General features: G+C 46.3%; 1 protein-coding gene across 1 annotated transcript; it reads left to right on the plus strand.

Annotated features, from left to right (window-relative positions):
- Positions 1-5,492: 5,492 nt before the first annotated feature.
- Positions 5,493-20,355, plus strand: LOC135894679 (gasdermin-A2-like). Its single transcript, XM_065422815.1, has 10 exons — positions 5,493-5,703; positions 6,416-6,590; positions 8,689-8,857; positions 10,062-10,164; positions 11,270-11,299; positions 12,095-12,127; positions 12,685-12,824; positions 14,316-14,493; positions 16,529-16,602; positions 20,125-20,355. Exons 1-10 carry the CDS (start codon positions 5,493-5,495, stop codon positions 20,353-20,355), a joined length of 1,344 nt encoding a protein of 447 aa, XP_065278887.1.
- Positions 20,356-25,381: the final 5,026 nt, after the last annotated feature.

Raw genomic sequence — 25,381 nt, forward strand, 5'->3', positions numbered from 1 at the left:
AAGGAGGAGATATATCAGCCCAAAAACAATATCCTTACCCAGAACAAGCAAACTCATACATAGAAAAGACTATCAAGTCTTTATTGACATAGGGAGTGCTGCGTAAATGTACTTCCACTGCCAATTCTCCTATTTGGCCTGTAAAGAAACCAAATGGTTCTTGGCATTTCACAATAAATTATAGACGCCTGAATCAGGTCACACCCACTTGTGCCCCTACAGTGGCCAGAATGCCAAATCTAATCAAGTCCTTTGATCCAAAGGCTGTGTGGTTTACTGTCCTTGACATCAGTAATCAGCTTTTGGACACTATCATTGGCACGCATTTCACGGTACCATTTTGCGTTTAGTTTCCAGGGAGTCTTGTAAAACTTTAACAAAAAACAGAGAGAGAATACTTGGAAAGTTAAAAACCAAGTAATGTTATTTATGTTGTTGTTGTATAAATCACCAGAACATGGGCTGTGTAACTGATGAATTGGACCCTTCCGAATCATCGATAAACTCAGTTTAATAGTGTATAAGATTAAAATAACTGGAGACAGAATCTCTACAGCCAGACTGAGCAACAGGCAGACAGCAATGGTGGCGATTTCAAATCCTCCCTTAGAAATAGGGTGACAAGATGTCCCGATTTTATAGGGACAGTCCTGATTTTTGGGTCTTTTTCTTATATAGGCTCCTATTACCCCCCATCCCGATTTTTCACATTTGCTGTCTGGTCGCCCTACTTAGAAAACATTGCCTCTGTCTGTTTCCAATGCCTCCCACAAAGCTGATAACATAACTTTAACATCATAGGCAGGAAAAGCTGGTTAGTTTCCTTTGGGGTAGTCCTCATGACATTTAGAGAATGCAAATACCCCTATCCTTCATGCTGGTAGAGCCCTGCTCCCTGGCCCAAAAACCCTACCTACCCTACTTTTCTGGATCATTGTTGGCATTCTGCTTTCTGTTAAGAGGATGGAGCTTTTAGAAATAAGATCCCCTAATCCCAGGTTGTCACCTAGTGGTAACCCTACCTTAGCTTTGAATTAATTAACACACAGCAGTTAAGTTTCTGCAGACAGGAAACCATGCGCAGGATCAGAATAATTCAGGTCACTTAGAGGTTTGAAATTAGATAGGCAGCTCTCGCAGAAGCAGGGGGTGGGAAGGTGAGCCAGACAGATCAGCAGCATTTGTTTAATTTGTTCTAATTGTAGTTGGCCTACAACAACTGGACTGAATAAATTCTATACCCTGGAGGGGACCATAGCTTGGGGGGACTCTCCCATGTGTTAACACCACACAGTGGCATGCTTGTTTATTTATTTATTGTTAGTAGTGCCCTAGCAACTATCACTGCAGTGATGTTGTTCACAGCAGAACTATTGGGCTACAGAAGGGGGAACTGGGATCCTCATTTTTAATGGGACTGAGGTGCATCTTCTGAAGCTGGATATAAGTGAGCATTGGCCCACAGAGGGGAGCCAGTCTCTGTGATGCTATTCTCCCTCTCTTTGCCTCTAAACACTTATACTATGCTCATCCGTGCAGTGGCATCTGAACTACCCACAGACAGAGTATGTGTATATATATATATATATATATATATATGGCTTCTTTCTTCAGTGTCTTTGACTTTGCCTCTAAGCAATTCTTCTCTCAGACTGGTGCCCACAGGCACTGCTGGACCCCAGGGAGGCAGCTGTAAGGTTACAGTCATTGATATTCCCCTCTCAGAAAGTGAGTATGCCAGCTATCACCAGCAGTTCCTCTGTACCGTACCTAGCTCTAGCTATGACATCTATTCAGAACTGTTAACTATAGGCCCAGGAAACCATTTGTTTTCCCCCTTTGCAATTTGTATACATAGAGGATTCATTCTGGTTTCAGCCACATATGCCCAATGCATTGCATGGGGCGGTGGGATAGCTCAGTGGTTTGGCATTGACCTGCTAAACCCAGGGTTGTGAGTTCAATCCTTGAGGGGGGCCATTTCGGGAACTGGGGTGAAAAAACAAAACAAAAACAACTATCTGGGGATTTGTCTTGCTTTGAGCAATGGGTTGGACTAGATGATCACCTGAGGTCCCTTCCAACCCTGATATTCTATGACTGCATCTGATCGGTATACAAAGGATGGAAAATGGGGCAGATTTTGAAAGGTATGCAGATAGCCACATAATGGGATATTCAAAGCTCCTAGGTACCTAATTCACATCCCAATCAATGGGAGTTAGGCCCTGACATTAGGGTTACCATAATCTGGTTTTTCCCGGACATGCCCGGCTTTTTGGTCCTCTAATCCCCATCCGGGGGGAATTTCCAAAAAGCCGAACATGTCCAGGAAAATACTCCCAGCTTTGCTGGCATCCCTGCCCCAGTCCCAGGCTTACCTTAGAGTGGGCTCCAGCAGGCTGCGAGCTGCAGGCGGATTCCCCCCAGCGGCAGCGGCTGCTGCTGCTCTGAGACGCCTCAGCTCTGTGCAGCTGAAGAGCCGAGCTGCCAGAGCGCTACCGGCTTCACGGTTTGCCGGGCAGCCTCCAGACCCTACGCCCCCAGCCAGGCGCTTCCCCAGCGCAGCAGCAGCCGGAGCCCGGGAGGGGAAGCGCCCGGCTGGGGGCGCAGGGTCTGGAGGTCTGGGGGCTGCCTGGCAAACCGTGAAGCCGGTAGCGCTCGGGCAGCTCGGCTCTTCAGCCGCACAGAGCTGAGGTGTCTGGGAGCACCATCATGGAGTTTCTCATTTATGTTTTCTCAGTGACTTTTCCAGCTCATGTTTGCTCAGCTTATAAGTCAAAATTCATTTTTCTCCTAGCTCCACAGATCCAACCTAGGCTGTGAAAATTTGTTCAATCTGCCTCATATGGTAGAACATGTAATAAAGATTCTGCAGGTGGAGTTTAGGTGAAAAGATTGTTGATGATCTGAACTAGGGTCTCCACAGGTTAAAAGCCAGTTCACTGTATCACTGAGTTCCCCTTTATTTATTGCTGTTGTCTCATTTCTTTAAACCAAAATCTCCTGGAGAGTTCTTGGGAATTGTTCTTTTAAAAACACATTTATGGCTAATGGTAAGTGGATGTGCATTTATCCTGCAGTGCAAACGCATGCTTCTGTAGTATCTTCGGTTCCTCTTGATATCTAATCCGCTTCTTTGGCAAAGTAAATAATAAGAGACACTCTTACAAATCAGATTAAGCTTCCAGTCCCTTTTTAAAAGGATGGGAGATCAATACCATTACCAAAGCCATTAAACAGTCCTTAACATTTCAGCTGTGCTCTGTGTACAGTAAGAGAGCAGAGAGGTACTTCTACTATTATACAGACCTACACCTTCACTGTACGGGCGTGCTATATGCTGCCTCCACCCGTCCCCCTCCGATGTGACTGACTGTGCCCAGTATCGGAGAAACAGGGTTGGTGATGAACTAAGAAGCCTTTCACCCTTTGGTTTCTGGTTCAGGTCACTAGTATTGTCCATTTTTAGGCTGAAACCTGTGAATATGGCACCAGGATGGCCTGAGAGAGCTCCAGGTTCAAGACAATGCTTTTGCCTTATTCAGAGTTAATTTTTTATCCCAGATCACACTAAATCAGGAAGAGAAGGAACTTGAACCTGGGTTTCCCACATCACAGGGCAGTGTTCTGTCTAAGCACCAGACTATGGTGCTTCCTATATGCATCCGAAGAAGTGGGTTGTAGCCCACGAAAGCTTATGCTCTAATAAATTTGTTAGTCTCTTAAATCTAAAGCAAGCAGCAGAGGTGACTTTTTCACTCTGTTAAGCTTGAAACTATAGTGACCAGAGCTGACCCCACAGTGGTGCAATACCATATTACAAAATTCACTTTAAATAAAATAAAAGGCTACAGTCACGTGGAGAAAATAACAAGTGAAGCAATCCAGTGCCAGTAAACTACTTCCCTTTGTGGGGAAGCACAGCCTAGAACGTAAAGCAAGTCACTGCTTGGTGATTTCAATTTCAGTGGCAGAAGTTCGCTGGTGGGAACGTATTGTACAGTCTGGTGCCATCACACGTCTCCTTTCCTCACAGTTAAGACCATTGGGAACTATCTCCATATAGAGGACAAGTGAGGCGTGAGAGTCCAGGTACGTCATATTTTTTAAACATACTGACAGAAATCTCCTTTTCATTCCCATTTTCAATATCTGTGTTTTCAGTCCTGGGACTCTCATCCACCTCTGCCAATGCATCTCAGTCCTGATTCCTTCCCACACTCCACCCTGCTATTCCAGTCCTGGGCTCTCTGCACAGCTCTCTGCTGGTGCTCCTCAATCCTTCCTGACTCACCTCTTCCTTGCTATTCCAGTCCTGGGCCCCCTACATACAGCCCTATCAATGCATCTCAATCCTGACCTGCAGCCCCTTGCTATTCCAGCTCTGGGCCCTGCTCCCGTATCAGTGTGCCTTGGTCCCAATCTGCAGCACCACCTACTTATTCCAACCTATGCCAGTCCCGGGCTTCTCCTGAGCAGGCACTGCCAGACATGCCACATTTTGCAGGAAATAGTTAATTTGCAGGAGGTGGACAAAAAAGAAAATCAACTATGGACTCCGACAAGACCACGATATACATTACTTGTATAGCTAGTCCAGCCTGAACCCAAATTTCCATAGGAAATCATGTGTCACGTATCGCTCTTCAAACAGCAGTGTTAACAACTCTCATTATATTTGGTGGGTTTTCTTTAAGGCTGCAGTTAAGTAACTACCTGAAAGGGGTTTCCAAAGAGGATGGAGCTCAGCTGTTCTCAGTGGTACCACATGACAGAACAAGGAGCTATGGTCTCAAGTTGCAGTGGGGGAGGTTTAGGTTGGATATTAGGAAACACTATTTCACTGGGAGGGTGGTGAAGCACTGGAATGGGTTACCTAGGGAGGTGGTGGAATCTCCTTCCTTAGAGGTTTTTAAGGCCCGGCTTGACAAAGCCTTGGCTGGGATGATTTAGTTGGGGTTGGTCCTGCTTTGAGTAGGGGTTGGACTAGATGACCTCCTGAGGTCTCTTCCAACCCTAATCTTCTATGATTTCAGAAGCTCTTCCTATGGAATGTAAGTAATAACAATGACAATAATAATAGATCACATTTATATTGAGCCTGTCAGACAAAGATTACAAACCACTATGTAGACATTAAATAACCTTCAGAACACTCCTGTGAGCGAGGTAATGTATTGATTATATTATCTATTTAGAATGTAAACTCCTTGGGCAGGGACTGTCTCTTACTATATGTATGTACAATGCCTAGCACAATGGAGTCTTGATCACAGCTGATGCCTTTAGGTCCTGCCATAATACAGACAATAACTAATAGCCTTCTTTGTAAAGTGCTTTGCAATCTACAGATCATAAGAGATGAGCAGGATTATTATGTTAATTTCATGTATTCCAATCATTTACCTTCAACAGATGGTCCATTGTTAACCCATCAGCTACCTCCTTCTGTCCCATCTTTAACCAGATTTGGCTACAAGTGGCTGGAAATGTTTGCTAGAGCGGCCAAGCAGCTCACAAAAGAGCTGGACTCTGACGGGAGGCTCATTCCTATATCCAGCTTGGCTAGTGCCAATAGTTACAGACCCTTCGCTTTGGTCATGAAGGAACAGTCCAGGCTGCCTTGGCAACCCAGAAAATATCTCGCCACCTCCTACAAACTTACAGACGTATTTAAAGAAGGAACAACTATGGATGCAGGTATGACTTGAATTCAGACGTAAAGGGCTGCCAAGTGATCACCAGTTATTTTGGGAAAGGGTCAACTAATCAGGGCTGCCCAGAGGATTCAGGGGGCCTGGGGCAAAGCAATTTCAGGGGCCCTTCCATAAAAAAAAAGTTGCAATACTATATTCTCGTGGGGGCCACTGTGGGGCCCCGGGCAAATTGCCCCACTTGCCCCCCCCAGGCGGCCCTGCGACTAATAACTGTGCCCCTCTATAGCATCTTCCATTCAAGGATCCCAAGTGCTTTACAAACAGTAGTTCATTAAGCCCTCGCAACCCTCCTGGGAGGTACACTAGGTAAGTATTTTTTATATTGTTTCCTCTGATGGGTAAACTAAGCCACAAGGAAACAAGCACAAGATCACACAGTGGGTTAATCTCAGAGCCTGGATTAGAACTCAGGAGATCCAAGCTCTTCAGTCTTATGTTCTGACTGACCACTAGACCTCACAGGTCACTCACAAATCCCTGCCTGGATTTTGGTGCTCACCTGCAGTGTACACTGGGTCGACTCCAACTTCCCTGGGAGAGACTAGTTTCCAGCCATCTAAGAAAGCAGTGGTTTTGTTGGGTATATTGAGGGTTCGTGGAAAGCCACCGGTGAGAGCATGAGGTAAAGCTTAAAGAAACAAGTACAAATAAGAGTTTCTGCAATAAACGAAACCTGATTAAGTTTGTTTCCCAAGAGGTGCAATATGATGATGTGTTACAATACTCCGAGACCACAGACTGGCAAGTAGGAGGAGAGGTCAGCCTTCCCTTTCAGATCACTGAGGTGGACGTTGGTGGCTCAGGGAAGAGTTCATTCTCTGTGTCTCAGATATCCGTGAGAAAAGCCTACGTGGTTGAAAAAGGGCAGTGGTGAGTATGGATTTTTATTTTACCTCTTCTGGGAGTGACTTGCCTTTGCATTCCTTGAGATCTACTTCCCACAGTCAGGCACTGTTACAATAATGGACTTGCAAACTGACTAATTGTGAGCTCAACGGTCAAAAGTGAGTGAAAGTTTATAAAATGTCACAATGACCTGTTGCAACAAATGTTGATGGGAAAGATACAAAAGGGAGACAGACAGACTGAATTATTACAAACAAAATGGCCTACTAATATAATTCAAGGAGTATGCAAATATTAAACCTGATAAACAACGGAAGTGTGAGACCAGAAATCAATAAACCAAAATGGGTGTGTAAAAAATTAGGCCTAATTATGAATGAAATAATGAGGGTGAGGGGCTATTCCACCCACCACTCCCATTTTGGGGTCCTTAAAAGACTTTGGGGGAAAATCTAAAGATGTTTCACAACTGCTGTCTGGGAGACGGGTGGACAGAAGAAGTGAGCTTTACCATCATGGTTGTCACCTCCACCATCTCCTGGGAACCCAGGATCCACTGTGACATCTTTGGGACTTTATTGTCCTAATCTCAAGAGACGTCCCAACCAGACTGGGCCAGAGAGAGGGACCCAGATGATAAATCCCAACGCCACCTGGGATGTGAGACTTGGTTATCCTCCCTCCCCGGACCCTGGTGTTCTTTTCTTTCCCCATCTTATTTCTTTTCTTCTCTCTCTCTCTCCTTTTTCCTTCTGTCTATTAAGAGCCTGGCTTAGCCAGCCTAGACTGCATATTCTGCAACGCTGCTGTAAACCTGCGATCAAAGAGGTAGTTAAAAGCAATGCCCCAAACAGGCCGAGGTTGGTATACGTTTGCCAGGTCTCGGAGTGGCTAATAAAATCATGTTCCACACCTGTGTTTCTTCAGCAGGAAGAGTGCAAATAAAAGTCAACACCAGAGGCAGAAGTGGCATTTTCTATCTTTGCTGTTGTTTTCTCTCCCGTCTTGTGAGTGTTTTGTCTTTCTTTTAGGAAACATGACCGGACTTTGACAACAGCACCAACAACAACACCAGCCCATTTAAACTCTTCTTCTCCTTTCCCCCCAAACAAGACCATTATTAGGCTATTGAATACCATCTAAAAGACTATAAGTAGGAGGGATTGCCTTCTAAAAATTCTCTCCAGACAAAGGGAAAGGGAATAAGGGAAACTATTGAAATGAAAGCCTTCCTTAATACTTTACATTTCAAATGCTTTACCTATTTTTCCTTTTTTCTGTGTCTTTAATAAAAGTTTCTAAAAAGTTAATATTGCTTTTGCCATGGTAATAAGCATGCGGAAGTCTCTATATTACCAAACCCCAAACCTGGTTTAAAACTGTTTAATGTTGGACAGTGACTAAGTCATGTTAACACCTTAAACCTTCTGGGCCCATATATCCCAACATGAATACAACAGTGCACAGCATTTAATCCCATTCCTAGCCCCTGGATACCCTGCATCACAGAAACCATCCTGCTAGCTGAGGAAGGTAAACCTCTGGCTGGAGCTCAGCAACCCTCTGGCAGGTGAAACAAATTCCTCGCTGGCCAGAGTGTTCTCTGTGGAGTGACTTATGACATTTCCTCTCCAACAAGGACTGAGGACAGCACTCCCAGTCCCTGTGGCCCTGGGAATCCTGCAGGGCTGTGCAGGTAGGAAGGAAGGCCTTGTGGTTAAACTGTGCACTAGAACTGCAGAGGCCTGGGCTCAATTTACTACTTTACCAAAGGCATCCTATGTGACCTTGGTCAACTCATTTAGCCTCTCTGTGCTTCAGTTCCCCATCTGTAAAATGGGGATAATAGCACTTCCCTGCCTCACAGGGATTTCATCAGGGTAAATACATTCATTATTGTTCGTCAACATAGTGTCTGAGTGCCTAGGCCCATGTATGTTTCTAAAATAGAGCATTAAGGTGTAAAGATTTCCTCCTGCTACACTAGGAACAACTTGCTCATAAATGTTTTTTTCCTAAGCAGATGCAGTTAGTATTTGGCAGATGCCCTGAAGCACAAGGGCTGAGACCCTTTGTAGTAAGAGCAGATGATGTTCTCATTGTTACTCTGTGTCCTCTGCAGGAAAATTGACACATCGCACAAGTTCATAAAAGAATTTTCAGGCTCCCGTAGGAGGAAGCTGTATGTCGTGACTGAGGCTTTTGAGATAAAGGAACCATTGCTCATTGAGAAGATGAGCCAGGGAGGAGGCAAAGTCATGATCACAGCAGGGGAAATAGGTAGAATACAGGTTTGTGCATTTGTACTGTGTCATTTCAATCGGATCTCCGACTCAGCTGTGGTTGGAGCCATTGTATTAACATCTGTGTTCCTACCAGCTTGCAAAGAGCATGATACTGGGATCACCTAGGAAGGCACCTGGAGCACTGAATTAGTGAAATATACAAATGAAATCAACAGTAAAAATAAATGTATCTTCCTTCTAATTCTATGTGCCCGCCAGAGGTGTTCAATTTCCAGGAACAGCCTCTTCCGTTAGTCACTCACTAGCAGCGTGGAGGAAGTGGCGGCTGGTGTCATCCGCACCCCACACACTGAAGCACATATTGCACAGAAGTGACACAACCGTAGAAAAAGTTCATGAGCGGGTGTCAGTACAACATTGGCACTCACTGCCATTGGTGGCAGTGTTCTGTATGGCCATCATGCATGAGATTCTGGTTTAATTTCCCATCGTGGTATCTTGCTGCCCAGTCTGGGAGTGCTGCCTGGCACCTCATGTCTCCTCTGGCCAATTAAAGGTCTCTGAAGGTCACAGAACCAGGGCTGTGCAGTAGATACGAATGCAGCAACAGCCACACCAGGCCTCATGGAGTGGGAAAAGACATGATTGTGGGGGAAAGGAAGGCAGGCTTCTCACTCCAGTTCTCAATGGACAGGTATTGTGAAAACCAACAACACAATTGGTTCTAACTGGCCCACTTACAGGCAGACTCCAAAGATAAGTCCATGGCTTGAATGAGAACTCCTCTCATTCCAAGGGACTGTCTCAATAGGTGAGGTTTGAGGCACACCAGCAGGGGGCAGTGTGGAAGCACAGCCCGGGATGCTGCTGGTGCTCATCATGTCCAAGGCTCTTGAGCTATCCACTGGCCATACTTTCGCCAACACTTAAAGTCACACAAAGATTACGAGGGGCGGGGGGAAGAGAAGAGACTAGGTTTACAGGGCATTTTGCTCTGCTGAAATCAGGCACGTAACAGGAGGCTATTTCCTGCAGCTTGTTCCTTCCTCCTGACAAACTTGCTCCAAAGCAACCTTGTCTAAAAGCCATAAATAATCAAAAGCCTGTTTTGGATGAAGGAGCTGGAGAATTGCCCCCTTCCCCCCATAGACTCTGCCAAGAATCAGTGCTTGTCAAGTACCCACTTAAGGATTTATTGACCTGCCTTAGGAATCTTACCAGAGTCCTGTGGCTGTGTTTGACTCCATAGGGGCGAGGCAAGAGCATTAAAAACAAGACTATGATGATTCCTAAGGACACGGTGCTGGCATATGTCGTACAGCCCCTGGATATCCAGTATGAAGAAATTCTCTGTAAACAGCCCCTGGATATCCAGTATGAAGCAATGCTCTGTAAGCGATCGAAGCTAAGTGTTGAAACCATTAAGTCACATGTGGCGTGGGGTAATGGGTCCAACTTTAATGCAGTTATATTCGTCTTGCTTTCTGCAGCCCAAACCACCGTGCATTTTCTCTTTCCTCACAACAATATGAAATGAAACATGGCAGTTGTATCTTGTGGCTAGAGTTGGGGGCTGAATGTCCCACCTGGACTAAAAGTATGATTCTCAGAAGCGCTGGAAAGGGATTGGTCTCTGTTTCCTGGCCCCGATTACATAACATGGGTCATGGTTACACAAGTCTATACCACTTCCATTTGGTAGGGGTCGAATGTCCTCTGACTTCAGATGCTACCAGGGCCGGCTCTAGGCACCAGCAAAACAAGCTGGTGCTTGGGGCGGCACATTTTTAGGGGCGGCATGGCCGGCGTCAGAATGCCGCCCCTAAAAATGTGCCCCGGCCGCCCTAGCTCACCTCCGCTGCTGCCACCGCTCGCGCACCGCTGCTCCCCCTCCCTCCCAGGCTCTCAAACCTGGGAGGGAGGGGGAGATCCTGAGCAGCCGCGGCGCGCGAAACAGCTGTTTCGCGCGCCGCTGCTCCCCCTCCCTCCCAGGCTTGAGAGCCTGGGAGTGAGGGGGAGAAGCGGCGCCCGCGCCGCGGCCACTCGGAGTCTCCCCCTCCCTCCCAGGTTTGAGAGCCTGGGGGGAGGAGGCAGGGCTGGGGATTTGGGGAAGGGGTGGAGTTGAGGCGGGGCCGGGGGTGGGGTAATTAAAAAACGGGGGGGGGGGGGGCAGCCAAAATTGTTTTTGCTTTGGGCGGCAAAAATCCTAGAGCCGGCCCTGGATGCTACCATTACAAGGACTCCTGGCTTGTATGCCACTGAGTTACTGTGACCTTGGGCGAGTCACTTACCCTCTCTGTTCCTCAGTTTCCTGATCTGTTGACATGAGAATAATAAAATTTACAAGGATTCCACATATGCTGAGGTCCTAATTAGTGAGTGATTGGAAAGCACTTTGAGATCCTAGCATGAGAAGGTCAAAATATCATTAATAATAACTTCTATTTTCTTCTCCAGGTGCCAGAGAGTGTTCATTTGTTTTTGATGGTAAGCAATTTATTTTATTGTCCTACTCTAGCTACATGTAACTTCTAGCTTTCTTAGCTCTCTTTTTTCATATCATTTATATTCCCCTCCTCTCCTCAGCATCTCTCAACTAGTGGTTCTCTGCAGCGCATCTCAGGCATGTCTCATAATGGCTGAAGTCAAAATGAGTCAGCATGGGTATTTTGTTGAGCCAGAAATTAATTTACCAGCCATGAGACATTCCAGAAAATGTTTCTGGGACAGGAAGAAAGGGAAATTTGGAGTGGAGACCTAGAGGGATAATAGAAAGACACTCTCAAATCAATCACTGTGGTTGAAAGAATGACATCTGGACTTGGGTTCTTAAGAGGGACTCTCATATGACAGCACCAATGGATGGAGGTAAATGATCAGTTAGTAGATTTACTATGAGTGAAGACCCCATAAAATACAGCTGTAGGATAAAGCTACCTGGAACATATCTGGACTGTCATTAGAGGGCAGGTCTAGTGGTTAGTGAAAAGGAAGGGGAGTCGAACTTCTGGGCTGTTCCTGGCTCTGCCATTGAGTTGGGTGGGTGGCCTTGAGCCACTTAACTTCTCTGGATTTTGGTAAACTCCGGCGTAAAATGGGTATAACCACAGTCCCCCGTGACTATTGCTAGCTCCTAGGGGGTTGTGAAGCTCAGTTAATGGTTGCTTGTAAAGTTCTCTGACAGTCTTGAGAAAGGGCCACAGAGAAGGACATATTATTGTTAAGCTTCTGTTTCAATTTAATTGTAGTACAATGATAAAACTGGTGTTTTTCTCATTTCAGGCTTCAAGGATTTGTTAAAGCCTTCACTAACAGGCAAGCAGCATGCTGTTAATTCCTTTCTCCATATTTTGCTTCTGATTTTCTGATCTCAGAGGGCTTGAAAAGGGGCTCTGCAGAAGTCATAATACTTTTAATATATCTAGCACCGCACAAAGTGATTAACATAGACCAGTTAGTCAACACAACACCGTTATGAAGAGGATATCAGCCTCCCCGTTTTACAGATGGAGGAACTGAAATGACTAGCCCAAGTTCCCCAAAATGAACCCATAACAGAGCTGGGAATGGAACCCAGGAGTCCTGTCTCCAAAGTCACAGGTGCTCAGCACTGCTCAGTATTTGGCTGTCTAGTATTAGCTCTGTTATTTTTATTTTACCGTGTTTTGATTTTAGTTCACTTTTTTTTTTCCAAATAGGTCAGCATCATTGCAATGAAAATATAATTGCTTGACTCCACTCTCTTGCTTTAGCACTAGACCACATTGATGTATGCATCACACCATTGCCAGACTTGGTAGAGTAGCTTATTGACACATTAGGTGAGTAGGTTGGCTGAGTGCTGATGCATGTTGCTTTTTACCCACCACCAGCATTTCAGGAAGCGAAGGACACCATCAAAGGAGAATGTGAGCCGCTGATGTCTCTGAGTCAGGATTTCAGGATCAAATTGCTGGGAACCTTTAAGAGCTTTCTGCAGGATGGTGATGTTATATCAGATGTTAAAACTGTGGTATGTGCTCTTTAAATTTCATTTGACAAGTTCACATTAAGCCAAGAAACACATTGATTGTGCATTTGTGAAATGAATGCATGCCAAGTGCCACTTAAATAGAGATTAGAGACACATTCGTCACTCCAACTGCTTGGCCACTACAGTACTCTGTAACCCACCACAGATATAACAGAGCTATGGGCTAGATCAGCGGTCCCCAACTTTTGAGAGTCACACCCCCCCTCAACCCTGTCCACGCACCCCGGAGCCTAGGCTGGGAGCAGGGCCATGGCTTGGGGGGGAACATGGACGTTTAAGGGGGCTGAGGCTGGGGCTACAATTGTGGTGTGTCTCGGGCCAGGAGCAGGACCAAGGCTGGGGGTGGGAGCAGACCCACAGCCAGGCTGTGGTGGGGGCCAGCAGCTGAGCCGCTCCCGGCCTTGCCCCCAGCCTCGGCCCCGGGCTAGGAACGGAGCTGCGGTCAGTGGCTGAGGCTGGGGGCTGGCACAGGGCTGGGAGCAGAGCCACGCTGAGGCTGGGAGCAGGGATGGGGTCGGGAGCTGGGGACACGTCTGGGGGCGTGACTGGAGCAGACCTGGGGGTGGGGAGGGGCTGGGTGGTGCTCCCTCCCCACCTCTGTGGAGGCTGGCCTGGGCCCCACTGCACCCTCCTGGACGATTCTCCATACCCCCGTAAGGGGGCGCTCCCCACACTTTGAGGACCTCTGGGCTAGATCATGGTGCGACATGGAAAATCCCTCACAGAGGTTAGGAGGCTGGGAGGAAAATATTTAAGCTGATGGGTGTGTCTACACTACAGCTGCTGTAGTGTCATAGTACAGACACTTCCTATATTGATGGAAGGGGGTTTTCTGGTAATGTCGTTAGTTAATACACCTATCTGAGAGGTGGTGACTAGGTCAATGGAAAAATTCTTAGCTGCACCTACACTGGGGGTTAAGTCAATTTAACCACTGCGCTCAGGGAGCAAAATTTTTCACAGCCCTGAGCGACATAGCTAAGTTGATCTAATTTTGAAGTGTAGACCAGGCTGTTAGACAGTTGTGAGCTACCAAAAGGAAGGGTTTAAAATATAGAGCCTGATTTGCATTTGCACTAAGACTCCTTTTACACCACGTTGGCAGTGTAAATATGCCTTAAAGTTGATGTAAATGAAAGGAACGTAAAGGGGCCTTAATGTCAATGAGAATCCAGGTCAAAAATACTTTAACCATTGCACTGACTGTGGGACTGGATGGTTCAGGAAATTAGTAATGGGATTTAGAGTCACAGTTTTGCATCCTGCCTGATGGCTAACGGCTGAGAGTTGTTCCCATTTGGCTAGTGGTCCCAGTACAGTGCTAAGGGGACAGGTATCTATGTCATACTTGTTTGCACACACGTGCGCACACACACACACAAAATGCCATTCTTCTAGGGGAAGGAACTAAACTTTGACTGACAGCCATCCCTTCCCCCCCCCCCCTTTTTTTATTCATTTTACTACCAGCTGGAGCTTTTCTTGGCGGGGGGTCAACCTAAGCACTCAATGCTGGACTCGTTGGATGAAATTCTCCGGCCTCAGGTGGAAAATTTGCTTCATGATTTAGGAGTTTTCTGTGAGGATCAGAGAGAAGAAGCCTCTTCATTATTGCAACCGGTACACTTCCTGTGTTCTTCTTTAGAAGGTACGGAGACGTCAATCAATGCAGAGACAGTTCCAAAGTTGCTTGAAAAACTTATGGCTTGGGGAAAGCATGAAGAACTAGGTTTTCCACATAGAGTTCTGTAATTTTATGTGTTGGATCAAAATAAGCATATACCCATCTGCTCATCTGAGCTTCCTGGGTTGATTTTTTTCAGTGGGATGTAGAATTTCTATTGGCCTTGTGTTTTCTCAAAATCAGGACTATCTTGTATTGAGAACTTGAGAAAACCCAACCTGAGATGTCTCTTCTACTGATTCTTTCAGCAACTGATATTGCTGTTCAGCCAGCACTGTCTATATTCAAGTAGTACACAAATCTGGCTGAGTTTCTGGGATATGCACAGAAGCACACGCAAGATATTCCAATCCATCTTGCAAAAAGTCCAGCCTATATGCTATCATGGAATCTTACTAGAAGTATCAAGTTCTATAGTGAGCAGTGTTCACCTTATCCCAGGAAACTAGGCTTTCACAGGTTGGAAGCAGCTGACTTTGCACTACTGTTACATCATGTCAGGAAAGTACAAACCCAGCATAATGAGGGAGTGGAAGGGTCGGCAGGATATTGAACATCAGAGCAAAATTGTAGAATCAGAGAAATGTTGGGCAGAAAAGGACCTCAAAGGGTAATCTAGCCCACCTCATTGCGCTGAGGCAGGATTAAGTATACCTAGACTATGCATGACAGATGTTCATCTAACCAGTTCTTAAAAACCTCCAGTGACAGGGATTCCACAACCTCCCTGGGTAACCTCTTCCAGTGCTTAACTTAAAATGCCAGGCCCTATTTGATGTTTTCTGCTTCATACCCCTGGAGTTATTACCCCTGCCGATGGCTAGTGGCCTATGTAAAATGTGTTTGGTGGGTCTCAGTCCAGTTCCTAGTGGACAGGAATACACATCACTAACACCACCATTTAATTATAACCAGACCTGAATGGACATTGGAGATTGAATTCCTCTCTTGTATCAAGTAGTGGTCCCTTCAGATCAGGGCTCATAGAATCATAGAATATCAGGGTTGGGAGGGACCTCAGGAGGTCATCTAGTCCAACCCCCTGCTCAAAGCAGGACCAATCCCCAACTAAATCATCCCAGCCAGGGCTTTGTCAAGCCTGACCTTAAAAACCTCTAAGGAAGGAGATTCCACCACCTCCCTAGGTAACCCATTCCAGTGCTTCACCACCCGCCTAGTGAAAAACTTTTTCCTAATATCCAACCTAACACTCCCCCACTGCAACTTGAGACTCTTTGTTCTGTCATCTGCCACCACTGAGAACAGTCTAGATCCATCCTCTTTGGAACCCCCTTTCAGGTAGGTGGAAGCAGCTATCAAATCCCCGCTCATTCTTCTCTTCTGCAGACTAAATAATCCCAGTTCCCCCAGGGTCTCCTCGTAAGTCATGTGCTCCAGCCCCCTAATCATTTTTGTTGTCCTCCGCTGGATTCTTTCCAATTTTACCACATCCTTCTTGTAGTGTGTAGGGCTGAGGCGCATCAGTGGGGACTGGGGAGATGTGCACAGAAGCTTGCACATTGCTGCCATTTGCACTCTACCTGTTCGAGAAACAAAGGGCGTTCTGAAGACCTGCTCTCTAGGCCACATGCTGAGGACGCTGGTTCCTCCAGGGCTCCCGAGCCCACCTAGGGGAAAGTCCCCAGACCCCGGGCAGAGAGTGCCGCTCGCTCCGCAGCGTGCAGTGACCTGCCTCGCCGGCTCACGTTCTCCCTGCCGAGAAGCCCCCCGGGCTGAGCGGGTGGGCGCGGGATGGGCTGCCTGTCACTCCCACAGGAACGCAGGTAGGACTCTCAGCCTCAAGGGCTGATAATCTGGCATTTTTCACCTGCACTGAACAATTGAGAAAAGAAGGTATTTTGCATTTTTAAAAGCATGAATCACATTAACGAATTATTACAATGCACCCAGAACTTTCAACAGCTCCACTCTAAAGCACACCACACCGAGCATTTTTCTTTTTCTGACTCTCCCTGAGGTTCTGATTTAATTTTCACAGATCTGGACTTTAGAGTGCTGCCCCTGCTTGTGACCTGCATAGAGAAGAACATGGTGGCCAAGCAGCTTGCACTGGTAAGATCCTCCCACACTCGTATCTTTGAATATTTAGTAGTTAACACTGCAATAAAGCTGATTGATACAGCCCAGGACAGCATCCAGCAGGATGTTTGGCAGGCATGGTACATCTGAGATTCACCAAGGTGCTATATGAGCTCAAGATGCTTCCTTTATAGTCAACACAAACTGCAGAGCAACCATGCCGAGCCATTTTGACCTATGTCCTCACAGCTGCCTCTTGTGTGGATCAATATGTAGGAGTGGATTTTTTAGCTGGAGGTTGAACAACTGTAGGAGGTGAATGTTTTAGTGAGAAAAAGGCCCCATTGTTCATTTTGTGGGGCCAGATTTTCAAAAAAGCTGGGCACCCAGCAGATCCCATGTGTCACACTGGTGGCTGGATTTTTCCATGAGCTCAGCCCTCAATGTGCTGACCCCTTCGAAAATGGGAACTGAGCTCTAGAAAGTCAGGCCCTTAATCTCCAGTTTATCCTTGCAGGAAGCCATGGACTAAGATGTGGACAGAGACTGTGATGGGTCAGAATCCACCAAACCATTGCCTCCACCTCCACTAAAATACTTCAGTTGATTTCTTCCCTACCCCCACCCCCAATGAGAGCCAGCAGCGTTTGCCAAGCATGTTAGCCAAGCCAGAGTTATAGGACACCCAGTCACTTCCATTTCCCCACCTCCAAACACACACCCATTCTTTTTCTAGGTGTATACCATGACATGACTCAAAGTGGCTTGGGACGCACTATGAATTCAGGCATTTCCTGTTCCCTAGATCTTAAAACAGTATCAGGTGGCTAGAAGGCGGTGATGATCTGTGTATCTGGCTGACTAATTCAGGGCTGCATTAGGTCTCCAATAACAGATCTCCTCAAAGATCTCCTCCCTCAATATTCCCAGTACAGGTTATAGACTGTTGCGAGTTGTAGCCTCTCCCACAGTATTTCAGGCATAAGGAAAAGACTTAATCTACCCACTTTGGAATCTGTCTCCATGTATCTTCTGCTAGAGATGGTTCCTTACATCCGTCACTACTCTATTGCTGACATATCTGCAGTAAAAAGTGATGGACTGAGAACATTCTTGATTTATGCTCCTCTCTGCATCTGTAGTGAGCCTGTTACTTAAAGAAACAAGAGTAAATACCTAGTCTGCTCAAGAATAGCACACAGCAGAGTACAAAAGTGTTGGCTGTCCCTTGCTTGGTTAGAAAATGTTTATCAATGCTGTTTGTGATAATATCTTTCACACTAGGGCTGCTAGCTAGCTTTTATTTATTGTTCTTTGGGATTCATTTAGTGCTGGCGAAAGGCATCAGATAAGCAGTCCTAGAGGCTGAAACTTTTAATTCTGTTCTGTGAATGGTAATACCTTAGAAATATCAAAGATCCAGGTAGATACACTGACAGATAAATAGTACAGTGGCAGTACAACCTTCCACACGCTCCAGTCTCACCATTATTCTGGTCATTGATACAGAGTTTGGTAAGCTGGACTCAAGCAAATTATATGCATTTATGGCTAAATGTAAATGTATGCATCTAGGAACCAAGAAAATAGGCCAGACTTACAGGCTGGGGGACTCTATCTCGGGAAGCAGTGACTCTGAAAAAGATTTGGGGGTCATGGTGGATAATCAGCTGAACATGAACTCCCAGTGCGATGCTGTGGCCAAAAGGGCTAAAGCAATCCTGGGACGCATAAACAGGGGAACCTTGAGTAGGAGGAGAGAGGTTATTTTATCTCTGTATTTGGCACTGGTGTGAGCTGCTGGAATACCGTGTCCAGTTCTGGTGTCCACAATTCAAGGATGTTGATAAATTGGAGAGAGTTCAGAGAAAAGCCACATGAAAGGGGGGAGGGATAGCTCAGTGGTTTGAGCATTGGCCTGCTAAACCTAGGGTTGTGAGTTCAATCCTTGAGGGGTCCATTTAGGGGTCTGGAGCAAAAATCTGTCTGGGGATTGGTCCTGCTTTGAGCAGGGGGTTGGACTAGATGATCTCCTGAGGTCCCTTCCAACCTTGATATCCTATAATCTATGAATGATTAAAAGATGAGAAGACATGCCTTATAGTGATAGACTCAAGGAGCTCCATCAATTTAACATAATAAAGAAAAGGTTAAAGGGTGACTTGATTATAATCTATAAGTATCTACATGGGGAACAAATATTTAATAAGGTCTTTTCAATCTAACAGAGAAAGGTATAACATGATCCAGCGGCTGAAAGTTGAAGCTAGACAAATTCAGACTGGAAAGAGAGGAATAGCTCAGTGGTTTGAGCATTGGCCTGCTAAACCCAGTGTTGTGAGCTCAATCCTTGAGGGGACCATTTAGGGCACTGGGGTAAAAATCTGTTTGGGGATTGGTCCTGCTTTGAGCAGGGGGTTGGACTAGATGACCCCCTTCCAGCCCTGATATTCTATGAAGGCATAAAGTTTTAACAGTGAGAATAATAACCCATTGGAACAAGGGTCGTGATGGATTCTCCCTCACTCGCAATTTTAAAATCAAGATTGGATGTTTTTCTAAAAGATCGGCTCTAGGAATTATTTGGGGGAAGTTCTATGACCTGTGTTACACAGGAGGTCAAACTAGATGATCACAGTGGTCCCTTCTGGGCTTAGAACCTATGAATCATGCTTTAAACCTGACTTGGACGTATCACCTTAGGAAAAATAGCCCATTCCGTCTTTGGCTTTTCTGCTGACACTGCCAACAAGGGGACCAATCAGTGCCAGGTGATGGTGCTATTTGTGGTGTGGATTATGAGCTCATTAGGAACTGGACTATTCCCACCAGCTCACTATTGTACAGGGGTGGGATTTTTGAAGGAGCCTAAGTGAATTAGATGCCTAAAACACATTGGAAATGAATGGGATTTGGGCACCTTACTCCCTTAAGCTTATCATACCTAAAAGAAGTAAATCCTACAGTCTTTTCTCAGATAAACCTCCTACTGAAATGAATGTAAGGAGTGCAGCATTTCCACAGGTTTGACAAAGGAAAAATATTTTTTTCCTAGTGATTCCAATCTAATAAGGTTATGCATGAAATGACACCTGACCTCACATGCATTAACTAAAGGAATTCTCACATACTTGTCATGAAAACCAATATACTAGCGAATGGTGCCCTACAGATCTGATAGATTTTCAAAAGCAACTAGTGATTTTGGTTGCTCAGCCTGAAACACCTTAAATGGTCCCAATTTTCAGAAAGCGCTGAGCACTCGCCCTCTGAAAATCAGAGCCTCTCGTGATTTTGAGTGCCCAGTTTTAAATCCCTTAATCACTTTTGAAAACTGTGGCCCATTGCTCTCTAAAGATCAATATAACTGCTTCTGCACTCCTCCTCTCCCTGCATATGTTATACAGTTACAGACTCCAAACCAGCAAGGTAGCCATTAGGTCAGTAAGCTGATGTACCAGCTTATGAAGAAACATTTCATTTGCCTTTTCAAGTCATTTTTACTGTCTTCCCTTACCCTTTGTTTCATGGTTCCTTTTGTGTGTGTGTGCAAAGATGGATGGCATCTTGGAGTGGATTCTTTCCAGTGACAAAGAAAGCATCTTCAGCCTGGCCTCTTCTCTGACAGAAGAAGAAAAGAACATAACTGCAGAAATGATGGATACCTGCGGACTGATTCCACAGACAGACAGACCCTCTCTCACCTACCCGTGGAATAAGGAAGCCAAATCAAACCTAACTGCACTGTATGCAGCCTTGTATGCTTTGCGGATTCTAAGTGGGTGATACCAGTTTAAGTGGGAGGATGTAAAAATAAAAAATGTGGATCAACAAATGGTAACAAACCATCATCCTAAAGCAGGGGTGCGCAAACTATGGCCCATGGGCCACATCGGGTCCGTCAGACCATTTAATCCGGCCCTCCCCCGCCACCAAGTCCCATACCCCCCTCGCCCAAAGTCCAAAGAAGGAGGGCTTGCCCTGCTCCCATGCTCCAGCTGGGGAGCAAGGTCGGGGGCTTGCGCTGCTCCATGCGGCTCCCAGGAAGCAGCTGGCAAGACCCCCCCTCCGACTCCTACATAGGATGTGCAAGCGTGGCCAGTCGGCTTTGCGCGCTGCTCCATCCCCAGCCGCTGCCCCCACAATTACCATTGGCCGCGGTTCCTGGATGGGCCAGCGCGCAGAGCTGCCTGGCTGCGCTATGGAGCCGGAGTGGGGACATGCTTCTGGGAGCTGCTTACGGTAAGCGCCGCCTGGAGCCTGCAACCATGAGCCCCCACGGCACCCCAATCCCCTGCCACAGCCCTGTTCCCCCTCCCACCCTCCAAACCCCTCGATACCAGCCCAGAGCCCCCTCTTGTACCCCAATCCCCTCATTCCCAGCCCCACCCCTATCCAGAGCCATAGTCTCCCCCCCCCCCCCCGTGCCCCAACAGTCTGCCCCATCCCTGAGCCTCCTCCTGCCCTCCAAAACCATTGGTCCCAGCCCAGAGCACCCTTCTGCACCACAAATCCCCAGCCCCACCCCTGAGCCCACACCCCCAGTAGGACCCCTCACACCCCTCCCCTGTACCCCAACCTCCCTGCCCCATCCCTGATCCCCCTCCTGCCCTTGAAACCCCTTGGTCCCAGCCTGGAGCCACCGCCTGCACCCCAAACCCTTCATCCCCAGCCCCACCCCAGAGCCCGCACTCTTCCCCCCCGCACTCCAACCCGGAGCCCCCTCCTGCACCCTGAACTCCTCATTTCTGGCCCCACCCCAGACCCTGCACATCCAGCCAGAGCCCTCAACCCTTCCCTCACCCCTACCCCCAATTTCGTGAGCCTTCATGGCCCGCCATACAATTTCCATACCCCGATATGGCCCTCAGGCCAAAAAGTTTGCCCACCCCTGATTTATATGGTAGTGCAACAGTGTGGAAGTTTAAAAAAAAGTTTCATGTAGAGTAGGCCAATGAAGGCTGGAAAGACAGTTTTTCTGTTTGTTTGTTTTTTGTTCTAGCCCATGAAAGCTTATGCCCAAATAAATTGGTTAGTCTCTAAGGTGCCACAAGGACTCCTCGTTGTTTTTGCTGATACAGACTAACAGGGCTACCACTCTGAACCTGTCACCATTCAAAGTACAGTGAGCCTGATTGACCACTGCCTTACACTTTTATGTAGTCATCTGTGCAAAATGGATGTGAAACACTACCATTCTGACTCAGTCCTGTTCTACACCCACATTGCCAATGGGTAAAGATGCAAGGCAATGAAAAACCAGGCCCAGCATCTCTTCTGCTGCACAGTTCATCCTCTTATTGTGCTTGGGCGTTGGCTCAATATTAATTCAGGAGAAAGAGTAGCACCTACTGAACAACCACCACTTCTTACAGCATCTAGAAGTTCCTTGGTGGGCACCCATCCAAGAACTGATTGGGATCAACCCAGTTTAGCTTATGCAGTTTGACAGGATCGCAGCAGGAAGTGGTATGGGTAGAAACCATACTTCAACCTTTTCATATTCATTACTTATTAAACACTGATGAATAAAATCTACTTTAACAAGAGCATTTCCCCCCCTTCTCTACCTGTATCTGTGAGTTGCTGTAGCCAACTATCTAAGGCCCTGATCCTGTAAACACATTCTAGTTTCTCACATGGATAAATGTTTGTGAGACTGGGCCTTAAAACATTCTCTCTCTAGTCTACCTCTCATTGTAAAGCTTTTGTGTTACTTTGTATAAAGGATACTATTTAAAACTATTACTTAGCAATTAATATCTTGAAAGTATTGATTAACTTCTCACAATTAATTAATCCTCACAAAACCCCTGTGGGGTAATAGAATGAGTATTAGCATCCTCAGTATACAGTTTGGGAAACTGAGACAGTGAGAGGTTAAATTATTTGCCCAATGCCACCCAGTAAATCACGGACAGAGCTGAGGCTAGAACTTAGAACTTCCTTCCATCCGTTCCTGAGTACGGACCATTAGATCAGACAGCCTCTCCTGTGCGTCAGTATAAATTGCACTCTGTGTGTGATTGTTTCATTCTTAAAAATATATGAATGCTACAAATAATTACGAAAGTCATACCCCTTGTTCTAATGTCAAAGCCATATTTTCCTAGGCTGAAATAAAAACAATACAATAGAACGTTAACAGAGACATTTTTGAGGCCTGGTCTACACTACGCGTTTATGTCGAATTTAGCGCCGTTACATCGACTTAACCCTGCACCCGTCCACACCACGAGGCTATTTAGTTCGACATAGAGGTCTCTTAAATTCGACTTCTGTACTCCTCCCCAACGAGGGGAGTAGCGCTAAATTCGACATGGCCATATCGAATTAGGCTTGGTGTGGATGGAAATCGACGCTAATAGCTCCGGGAGCTATCCCACAGTGCACCACTGTGTTGACGCTCTGGACAGCAGTCCGAGCTCGGATGCTCTGACCAGCCACACAGGAAAAGCCCCGGGAAAATTTGAATTCCTTTTCCTGTCTGGGCAGTTTGAATCTCATTTCCTGTGTGGACATCGTGGCGAGCTCAGCAGCACTGGCAACGATGCAGAGCTCTCCAGCAGAGATGGCCGTGCAATCTCAGAATAGAAAGAGGGCCCCAGCATGGACTGATCGGGAAGTCTTGGATCTGATCGCTGTGTGGGGCGATGAGTCCGTGCTTTCCAAGCTGCGCTCCAAAAGACGGAATGCAAAGATCTAGGAGAAGATCTCTAAAGCCATGGCAGAGAGAGGATACAGCCGGGATGCAACGCAGTGCCGCGTGAAAATCAAGGAGCTGAGACAAGGCTACCAGAAGACCAAAGAGGCAAACGGACGATCCGGATCCCAGCCCCACACATCCCGTTTCTACGAGGCACTGCATTCCATCCTAGGTGCGGCCGCCACCACTACCCCACCACTGACCGTGGACTCTGAGGATGGGATATTGTCCAGGGCCGGTTCCTCAGACATGTTAGCGGACGGGGAAGATGAGGAAGGAGATGAGGAGGACGAGGCAGTCGACAGCGCTTACCAAGCTGATTTCCCCGACAGCCAGGATCTCTTCATCACCCTTACAGAGATCCCCTACCAACCGTCCCCAGCATTTAACCCGGACACAGATTCAGGGGAAGGATCAAGCAGTAAGTGTTTGAAACATTTAAACATTTATTTTTAACAGAACTGGAATATTAACAATAAGAACAATGTGTTTTTCATGATTTGTTTGCTTAACTATTCAGTCCCAACTATTTTAAAAAAATCTAACAGTGTCCGGTTGTGCATGATTCTGCTGCCCAAGCCGCTCCACTCTTTAGTCCCTGCCAGTGCAGCTATATTAAAATGCGGTCTATATGTCCGGGGATAGAGCTGAAATCCTCCAGGGACATCTCGAGGAAGCTCTCCTGGAGGTAATTGGAAAGCCTGTTCATCAGGTTCCTGGGGAGAGCGGCCTTATTGGGTCCTCCGAAGTAGGAGACGTTTCCGCGCCAGGAGATCCTCAAGTACTCCGGGATCATAGCCTTGCACAGCATGGCGGCATACGGCCCTGGTCTTTGCAGGCTTTCCCGAAGCATCCTTTCTTTATCGCTGTCCGAGATCCTCATTATTGTGATGTCGCTCATGATGACCTGCTTTGAATTAGGTAGGGGACTGTTAGTATTGGGACTGCTTGCCCGTTCCTTTACAGAACTGTAACCGCCGGTTTACAGCAACGCGGTGGAGGCGTGAGAGGGGCAGCATACAGGGATCTTTCCCTGGGACAGCCGCGAGGGGGTGGGACAGGGGCAGAGTTCATGCTTGCCGGATTGCTGGCAGCAGAGACTGGCATTGCTTTCAATGTGAAAGGAGGCCAGTGCTACTATTAAAGTTTTAAGCAGCCACAAGTCTTATTTAGCAAATATTGTATGAGGATTTTTTAATATTTGTAAGTATCATCAGCTTTCTTACTTACCCAGATTTTTTGGATCAGAAATATATATTTGATGTCAGTAATATTCAAACAGAATGGAATGTTCAAGGTACTCAAGCTAGACTGTTTTATCACTTGTAAATGTCTCTAATTTAAAATTTACTCCATCCTTTGTAATTTAGGTAAGGGTTGGCATCTGAGTCAAATCTGAAACCAGCACGACTGGTACCGCGTGTAGCTAAATACAGGAAATTGCCAAACATACGGACAAACTTAATTCCAAGGTAAAATTATCAACCACGGTGATATAGTAAACACTTTTCTTTGAACAAGAACATATGTTAATCTATTTTAATATCATATGTCTCTGTAGTTTTATTTGCAATTATATTGTATATTTATCTGCTGGAATCAGTAACGAGAATTAGAAGCATGATCTCTGAATGTATCCTTTCATCACACAGTTAAATCTTGGTTATTAACTTCTAAAGAATTCTTCTTCACTCAGATGAGCGGGTAATCAGTTTGGCACACCCAATGGAAAGCAATTTTATTCTGTGGCTGAGGGAGAATGTATTATTGGAAAGAAATAAAAAATCATGACATGGCTAGCTGTGAGCTAAGCACCACCCTTGCAATCCTAGAATTCATGGCTTATATTATCCCCACAGATAAAAATCAATGTGGTTAGATGACTACTGCATATTGTGCAAGATCCTGAAATCCTTACTTAGGGTCCTTACTTATAGGGAAAACCTTCACAGGGAGAGGAAACTCTACAAGTTGAGGGAACTCAGATGGTGATTCTCGCCTGCAAAAGAAGTTGGGGGCTCCACTCCCATTAACCAATGGATCCCCCATGACCTGTGTAGATCCCTGGGATAAGCAGGAGCCTCCTGCCTGGATTGCCCTTGGTTT

Source organism: Emys orbicularis, chromosome 25 (genome assembly GCF_028017835.1).
Source record: "Emys orbicularis isolate rEmyOrb1 chromosome 25, rEmyOrb1.hap1, whole genome shotgun sequence".
Lineage (NCBI taxonomy): Eukaryota > Metazoa > Chordata > Testudines > Emydidae > Emys > Emys orbicularis.

Coding starts and splice junctions, on each gene's coding strand:
- LOC135894679 (XM_065422815.1), top strand. CDS start 5,493: ATGTTTGCTAGAGCGGCCAAGCAGCTCACAAAAGAGCTGGACTCTGAC. Junction 8,858..10,061: donor GGGAAATAGGTAGAATACAG/GTTTGTGCATTT, acceptor TTGACTCCATAG/GGGCGAGGCAAGAGCATTAA. Junction 14,494..16,528: donor CCTGTGTTCTTCTTTAGAAG/GTACGGAGACGT, acceptor TAATTTTCACAG/ATCTGGACTTTAGAGTGCTG.